General features: G+C 38.6%; 1 protein-coding gene across 1 annotated transcript; it reads left to right on the top strand.

Moving 5' to 3' along the window:
- The first annotated feature begins 48 nt into the window (after positions 1–48).
- LOC105561539 (probable RNA-binding protein 19) lies at positions 49–5,613 on the top strand. Its single transcript, XM_012011603.1, has 11 exons — positions 49–328; positions 412–616; positions 711–919; positions 1,023–1,185; positions 1,787–2,071; positions 2,154–3,283; positions 3,360–3,562; positions 3,633–3,749; positions 3,830–3,935; positions 4,072–4,195; positions 4,320–5,613. The coding sequence occupies exons 1-11, from the start codon at positions 293–295 to the stop codon at positions 4,406–4,408; spliced, it is 2,667 nt and encodes an 888-aa protein (XP_011866993.1). The 5' UTR covers positions 49–292; the 3' UTR covers positions 4,409–5,613.
- The last annotated feature ends 3,044 nt before the right edge of the window (positions 5,614–8,657 follow it).

Genomic DNA, 8,657 nt, shown 5'->3' on the forward strand with positions numbered 1-8,657 from the left:
ATTGATTGGTTATAGATTTCTCGAAACTAGAACTTGGTCCAAGTTCTAGCATCGTGGACACAGGCCTTTAGTGACCTTCCCCCACCACTGGAGTCTCCAGACCTGCGTACGACCATGGTTCCACCAATCAAAAACGCGCCCACGTGCTCAAGGAACATAACCTTTAATAATCTCGTGTTTCACGTGTATTCGTGCGTTGTCTTCTTGTTCAGCATTAAAATTGTGCCTGGATTATTCTGGTTGTACAAGTTTTATATTTGAACATCGGCTCTACGCCGCGATCACCACAAACATGTCCCGTTTAATAGTGAAAAATTTACCAAAAAGTGTACGTGCAATGAAATAATCTCATATCATTTTATTTAACATAATATACAACATGTATATATATGTATTATATATTCTTTACAGGTCACAGATGCCAGATTGAAAGAATTATTCAGTCAAAAGGGTATTGTGACTGATGTACAACTGAAGTACACGAAAGATGGAAAGTTTCGACGATTTGCATTCATCGGCTACAAAACGGAGGAACAAGCGCAACTAGCGCAATCCTATTTTGATCAAACATGCATCGATACTTGTAAAATATCTGTTGAGCCCTGTGCAAACTTAGGTATGTATAACTATAAATAATAATAATCATAAAGCATGTTATGTTATCAAAATCTAGCAGTTTTATAAACGTCATTTTGTGTGTGATATTTTAGGTGATCCCTCAAAGCCAAGATCGTGGAGCAAGTATGCAATCGATAGTTCTTATAATAAAGCTAAGACATCTGACAGCAAGTCAGAGGAAGAAAGACCGACAGATTCGGCAGGAAAGAACGATACAGGGGAAACTAAGAAGAAAAGCGACACGAAGAAGAAAAAGGCGAATAAAAAGGAGAAGGATGAAATGAAGAAAGCACTCGAGAAGGTATATTAAAATCTTTTCTAGTCTTTTTAATCATTAAATTTTTGTATTCTTTCTATTGAGAGAAAATTGTTTATGAAATTATCTTCAATTGTGTTGGATTTAGCACAAGGATGATCCTTTATTTATGGAGTTCCTTGAAACACACACTAGTAAGGATGCAAAGGCAGTTTGGAAGAACGACATTGATGTGCCATTGAAAGAGGAAGCCACCGAGGGATCTGATGACGAGTCTGCGGATGAGGAAGATGAATCTAAGAAAGATGCAGGTGAGGGAAAAGAAAAGATACTGTCTTGTTGCCTTTCTACTTTTTATAAAGTATGTTTTATTAAGCAACGTTGATCTTGTTTAAATATTGAATGCCATCTTTTACAGTAAAATAAGTTTTATTAAAACCGAAGCGTAAACGACTGAGGGCATTATGTTGTACAGATTGGCATTACTGGGCATTACTAGGCATTTTTGGGGGCATTAGGCCTCGCTAGGGCATTATAAAGATAAAGTAATGCCCAGTGGGTATTAGTAGGCATTGGTGTACATGATTATAGCCAGCGGTTTACCCCTCGATTAAAACTTTCCCATCCATGAAATTGATTTAAATCTGTAGAACTCCGAATGGATTTAAGGGCCATTGTAATCACAAGATTTTTTTATGAAAGAATCTAAGAATTCTGATTAACGTTACACTTCAGTCGTAATGGCTTCCGGATGGTTGCCGCGTCCGTTTGCAGTGCGGTGCCGACGTTTCGCAAACATTGCATAATGTTATACTATTTTTAAAATAAATTTTATCTTGGATAATGCAATTTACATTCGCTACGAAGTTAGAAGATAATTGGAGAAGATATAATATGTATGTACTATTCTAGAAAGAGTAACACTCTCAAGTGGAAAAGACGAACCTGAATGGTTACGTCAGAGTAAAATAAAGTCTCTAACGAAAGATGCATCCAAGTATGGTCCGTTAACGTTCTACACTGTGAAAGTGCGTGGACTTGCGTACACACACGTGAAGAAGCACATTAAACAATTATTCCGTCCCATAAAGCCGAAATCTATACGAGTCCCGCCCAAGATTAAAGGTATAGCTTATGTAGGGTTCAAAACGGAGCAAGCCATGAAGAAGGCTCTTATGAAAAATAAGAGTTTCCTAGGTAAAAACACAATTGAATATGATATAAAGTGCAATGTATGATATTTTATATACATTTTCAAATGTCTTCTTCATTTACGTAGATGGAAAACAGATATTTGTATCCAAATACGAGCGAAAAGAGGCAGTAGAGTCTAACACGAACTCGTGTAACAATACCAATATTAAGTGGAAGAAGCAACAGGAAGCCTTAAAAAACGAAGAGAGTATAGCAGAATCTGGAAAAATGTTTATCAGAAATCTGACGTATACAACTACGGAGGATGACATCAGAAAACTATTTGAAAAATTTGGTCCTCTGTCGGAAGTCGATTTACCTGTAGATAGAATGACTAGAAGGCTAAAAGGATTTGGCACAGTAACGTTCCTGATGCCGGAGCATGCTGTAAAAGCTTACAGTGAACTGGACGGTTCTGTACTGGATGGTAGAATGTTACACATCCTTCCCGGAAAGGCAAAAGCCTCCCCGGAGCAGATCGATACTGAAAATTTAACTTACAAAGAAAAGAAAGAACTGCAAACAAAGGCAACTGCGGGCTCGTCACATAATTGGAATACGCTGTTTCTCGGACAGAACGCCGTGGCAGACGCTATCGCGAGCCGCTACAACACGTCGAAGGAGAAGTTACTGGAAGACGGATCGAATGGAATGAGCGCCGCGGTCAAGCTGGCGTTAGGAGAAACCCAACTGGCTCAAGATACAAGGGCTTTTTTGGAGGAGAACGGCGTGTGCTTGGACGCTTTTAATGAAACGCCAAAGAAGAGATCAACCACCATAATCTTAGCGAAGAATTTACCAGCTCAGACAAAACCGAGCGAACTACGAGAAATGTTTGCCAAGCATGGAGAGCTCGCGCGTATCGTAATGCCACCGGCGGGTATAACAGCACTGATCGAATTTCTGGAGCCGTCTGAAGCCCGCAAGGCTTTCCGTGCATTAGCTTATACAAAATATAAGTATCTACCATTGTATCTGGAATGGGCGCCAGATAATAGTTTCACTACGCCCGCTAAGACTAAGTTAACTAAAAGTAATACGAGTACAAAAGAATCAGCAGATTCGGAAGAAGTTAAAGGTAAAGTAACGATAAGCAAATCTAAAGAAAATGAGAATAATACGCGTAAAAAGGAAGATGACGAACCGCCCGAACCAGATACAACGCTTTTTGTGAAGAATATAAATTTCTCAACTACGGAAGAACAGTTGAAAGATGTAAGTAGTTATTAAAAATTGTTATATTTGCGATCATTGTTGTTTCCTTTATTATAATATAACTTTACGCTTGCAGTACTTCGGTAAATGCGGTCCTCTCCATTATGTTACAATAGCAACAAAAAAGAATCCAGAAAATCCTGCTGAAAAATTATCCATGGGATATGGATTTATAAGGTTTAAAAGGAAACTCGACGCAGACCGTGCATTAAAAACGTTGCAAATGTCAGTACTCGATGGAAAGAGCATAGAATTGAAACGATCTGAGAGGACACTAATGTACGTTATTTTTTTTACCTATCTTGTCTTGGAAAAACAGAATTCTTTTTATAACTGTGAGACTTTCTAGGTCCGACGTTAAAACAACGAGAAAGAAGTCTAACATCACCGAACAAACGGGCACTAAAATTGTAGTACGAAATATACCCTTCCAAGCAACTGCCCAGGAAGTGACGGAATTGTTCAAGTACGTATATATCATATATATTTTTATCGAGATATTTTTACATGATCAAAACAATGCATTAAGTTGTTATAATTTTGCAGGTCATATGGTGAGTTGAAGGCCGTACGATTGCCAAAGAAACTGGTCGGAATTGAGAAGCATAGAGGATTCGCCTTCGTCGAATACTATACTAAAGCAGATGCAAAGGTAATAATTTCTTGTATCTGAAGAATTTAATTCAATTTGATTAATCTAACATAAAAAATTATAATACTTAAGAAGGATCAAGACTGAGGACTGCATTAGATTATTGTTGTACTGATTTTAATTTGCACTTTTACAGAAAGCATTTACAGCACTGTGTCAAAGTACTCACTTGTACGGTCGAAGATTAGTACTTGAGTGGGCACAGATGGAGGAAGATATTGAGGACATTAGGAAACGTACTGTAAAACGCTTTTACCAAGGTAATTAATTTTTTTATACCCACTATGCTATAACATAATAGCTTAATTCGTACTGATTGGTGTACAATACAATATAATAGAAAATCACATGATATTTTAATGGTTCTCTTTTATTTATTTTCAGATAATTCGACGAAAAGCTTTAAGAAATCCAAATTAGATCCCGAAAGCGTTGGTCTCGAATTAAATTCGGCTCAAAAATATAATTTCTAAATTATTTTCAAAATTATTCAAATACATGTTATTTAAAAAATAACTCGCAAATTATTTAATACACATTACATATTAAGGTAGGTAAGCAAGAAAGATTTCGAGTGCGGGCCTGGATAGCTCAGTCGGAAGAGCATTTGCCCGGCAAGGTTCGAATCCTGGTCTAGTCCTAGCAGTTATTTTTCTTGCCGAAAAATTAATAAGTGACGCGTCTTAAATATCCGTATACAATTTATATCAATTTCTTTTTACATTGACCAGATATTCAGGTTGGTCAATTGAAAGTTGAAAGTATTTTTATTACGCGACATTAATCTTCGTATCACGTTTAAATGGTAATCGAAGACACGACGGGAGTGCCACATTTTTATCACATCGCGTGATTTTACTTGAACGTTAATTTGAAATGTAGTAGAAAGAGTCGCAAATAATCATTAGTTATTATATTATTATACATATATACATAGAGTTATATATTTTATATATAAACGTGTAAAAAAAGTCTTGTTTCATCTTTGACATAAAGTTAACCCCGTTTCTCTCTTCATTTTTGTGTATATTTTAATTGTGCAAAAAATTTTGCAGATCTATAAAGCCAATTCAAATTATCTTTAGGGAAAACAATGTCAGTAATTACTATCACTTTAGAATCTCCTTAAATGTGACGTTTTTTCTTATTTTTCCAAGGAACAGATCTAGTTACCATTGATGCGATGTATTAAATAATGGTACTCAAAAAGTTCCCTGGTCTAAAGGCCTGTGTCCACGATTCTAGAAGTTGATCCAAGTTCTAGCATCGTGGACACAGGCCTTGAGTGCTTTTCAATTTACTTCGACAATCTTTTCAGATCTTTTCTTAACTTCACATTCCTGAAAACAAGAATCAGTCAAGTCTAAAGGAGATTGCAGAGATTTTAGCCAAGTTTTTCTGTCAAAATTGCTGAACAAAAAGAAATCCAGATTTTTCATCGTGTCAAATCAAATATAGATCGCAATATAATAATTAATAAATTTAGATTCAACGTATCTTTTAATACAATTCTTTAAAACCATTTTATATACATACGTACGTGCAACAGGATTTTGTCTTTATATTGTACGTATATAAAACATTTTTTATATAATATTTAAATCTCAATTATTACAGCTGTGTCTATACGTTGTTTCTTAGGGTATGTATAATAAATATAATATCGTGTATCATCAAACAAATAAATTTTTAGTTTATTGCCATTTTTTTAAGTATCATACAACAAACTTCAAAGATTTTACGAATTATTTATTTATTCATGAACTTAGCACGTTAACTTATCTGGAGAGGTATTTTTAATTTTTCAATTTTTATTATATACAATTTTTTGAAAAATATCTTAAGATAACTTAAATTCAACATACATACACGTATAGAGGAAAATCCTCTATTATGAGACAAGTTTCTGATACGAGATAGCAGGTTTTCAACACCCAAATTCAATCGCAAATCTTTTTACCCAACGATTATAGAATCTAACAATGAATTTTCCGCTAAACAGACTTCGCTCCAATGATAATAAATTCATAATAGAATCACTAAACGACGCCTGTTGATTTAACAGAAACCCCCGCTATCTCATATTAGGAGCCTATCTCATAACAGGGGACTTTCCTCTATATGTATTATAAGTCGTTTTATTCAAAATATTCTAATTATATAGATCGAGGACTTAAATAATAAATAATTATATATCCAAAGTTGCTCGTTCGACAGCAATGTTCGCACCTATAGGATGTAATTACATGTCCAGCGAACAGAAGCGAACCGGTACCGACGAAGACACGGCCGGCGAGGAAATGTCTTCCTTTCACCTCCACCACTGCGTCGCGCCGGGGATCTTGCATGGGCCCGGCATCACGAAGGACTGGAAACGCGCCTGGCGGTTCCGGTTGGTGGGGTCCAAACCATCGGTTGGTGGTGTGTCCCACGAAGGTGCTGGCGGTATGAGAGACGACCCATGAAAGTAACAGTGCGCCTTCCATCCACCTTCGCTGAGCTTGTAACGGCGCGATCGCTAGACAGACCGGGCCAGTCGTACGCTCATCGTCCTGGAGAACGGTGCTCGCGCCTGGTCCCGCAGGTACCAATAGCGCCGCGTTGTCCTTCAGTGTCGTCGTACAGATACAAGGTCGCGAGTGCAACGGCGATCGCAATTTCGCCGCTGTGGGCCCGTGCACTTTAAGCGGATGTATCTGACGCGCGATGTGTACAAGCTGAGGATCTCCTGACTGAAGACCGCAATTAAATCACCGGGGGATTAGACCAAGCGATTGACATGGACTGGGTAAGAGTCTCACCCCGGAATCGGAGAAGTCGAGCCGTTAAACAATTTCTTCGCGATCTCCCTACGTGACTGATACTCGGGGATCATTGAGATGTCTGATCTTTTGAAACAACAGGACGTTAGGGCGTCACCGCTACGGATACTCAATCACAATAACACTAATGTATTGAATGAACTGTACGAAGAAACAATTTTTAATTTTACGTTATTAGATTAGAAACTACTTCATTAATTCCACACGTCTGCAGAAAATTTATTCCGAAAGTACTTTGTGATTTCTCTGAAACCTGTTTAAATACCAGCCGAAATGTCACGTTAGGCGGTGAAAATGTTAAGATTGTACGGGAAGAAATTTTTCATTTTATTACTACAAATAGAAATAGAACGCAACGTGTGGCAATTTATTTTCTTTAATGAATTGTATTTGGAAAAGACTCGTTCTTTCGGAAAATAACGATCATAATTCTTTTTAAATGACTAACCAGACTGGAACTAAGTCACTGGGTGATGAGAACAAGAATTATACTTGGGCAGAGGAACTGGACTACGCCTTTGTCGCAATAAGTCGTTATAATCTTCCATTCTTGATCAATCGGTATTTGTTTATTGACAGCAACATTCTCGGCGAAGGCAGTGATATTTTTTGGCTTTCGATAGTTCTCGCGATCATCGAGAAAAAAACATACAGTTGTAAGAGCAATCCTCTCTTTCGCATCCACTGTTACGACCACAAAATCTCATTAATCTTCTCTAAAATTATCTTCAAATCGAACAAAAAATCTAGTAATAGAAAGAATGAAAGATTTCTTGTCTCATAATTTCGTCATGAAAATGTTGCTCTAAACGCTCCGGACTTCAAAAACCAGTCGTGTCTTTTTAACGGATTCCGAAAGGGGATAAATTTTACCTCGTCACCATTTTTTCGCGTAGATCTCGATTGGCGATATTTCGCGTGCTCGTTGCGTGATTTCTAGCGTTCGCTAGAATAGAATCTTGGAATGAAGTATTGTGGAAACTTCAAACACGACGCTGATGACGGATGCGCTCACGGAAAAGTAACACAAGGACTACGCCTAGGCGGGAAGTACGGACTTTCCTGCGCGAGATGTATGTTATCTGCGAATCAAACACGAACGGCGATGCCTGCGCCCAGCCGTTTCAAGATCCCGCGAGAAAATAATGTTTATTTGGAAACCACCGAGTCACCGCGAGCGAGGAACTCGCATTTCGCTTGAATCCGCGTAATTACCAGCTCGTTACCCGCGCGGATTCTTCCCGCAGTCCTTCTGTTCTGAGTGTGTTACCGGAACGCGCGCGATGGACCGATTTCCGAGCGAGCGATCGAAATTGCATCAACCGTTAATGAGAGATCGTGCCTGATACGCGATCGCGGTTCTGTCCCGCATTGATTCCACGCGCAATCCGTTTTGGTTGCGGCTCGATGAGGCGAGGTAAAAGTCGCGCGTCGGAGGCTGAGATCGAATTCCAGAGGGAAAGATCTACATTCGCGCGCGTTGGGTAACGCGCAGGCGAGGGAAACATTTGACTTGCATATTCGCCCCGCGGTATCAAAACGCGATTACAAACGCGAACGGCGTGGAAAAGAAACCTTGAGAACTTGAACGAGACGTGCAGATCTATGGGCACGTCCGTAGGCGTAGGCACTCTCGCTCCTTCTTCTTCTTCTTATTTTTTTTTCTTCAACTCTTTGCATCTCACTAGTCACGCTTTCAACGAGTCCGCGGCGTTAATGAGCACGAAAGTGAGTTAAGGAATGGAAAGGTGACGAGGGGGAGAGAAAGGAATATCCTCTGCGAGCGCGACTCCTAATCTTATTCTAATCGGCGCAACTGATGCGTTCGAACCAGAAAGAAAGTAACGATGTTATCTTCAAGAAAAATTAGGCTTGGAAGTTTTGAGTTTTGTTCTTTCCG

The sequence above is a fragment of the Vollenhovia emeryi genome, unplaced genomic scaffold (assembly GCF_000949405.1).
Source record: "Vollenhovia emeryi isolate VEMERY1.0 unplaced genomic scaffold, V.emery_V1.0 DF939205.1, whole genome shotgun sequence".
Taxonomy (NCBI): Eukaryota; Metazoa; Arthropoda; class Insecta; order Hymenoptera; family Formicidae; genus Vollenhovia; species Vollenhovia emeryi.

What these genes read in the sequence shown, in the direction of transcription:
- LOC105561539 (XM_012011603.1), top strand. Translation starts at nt 293, where the DNA reads ATGTCCCGTTTAATAGTGAAAAATTTACCAAAAAGT. An exon ending in TGAAGAAAGCACTCGAGAAG is followed by an intron (nt 920 to 1,022) that starts GTATATTAAAAT and finishes TGTTGGATTTAG; the next exon opens with CACAAGGATGATCCTTTATT. An exon ending in GAAAAATAAGAGTTTCCTAG is followed by an intron (nt 2,072 to 2,153) that starts GTAAAAACACAA and finishes TCATTTACGTAG; the next exon opens with ATGGAAAACAGATATTTGTA.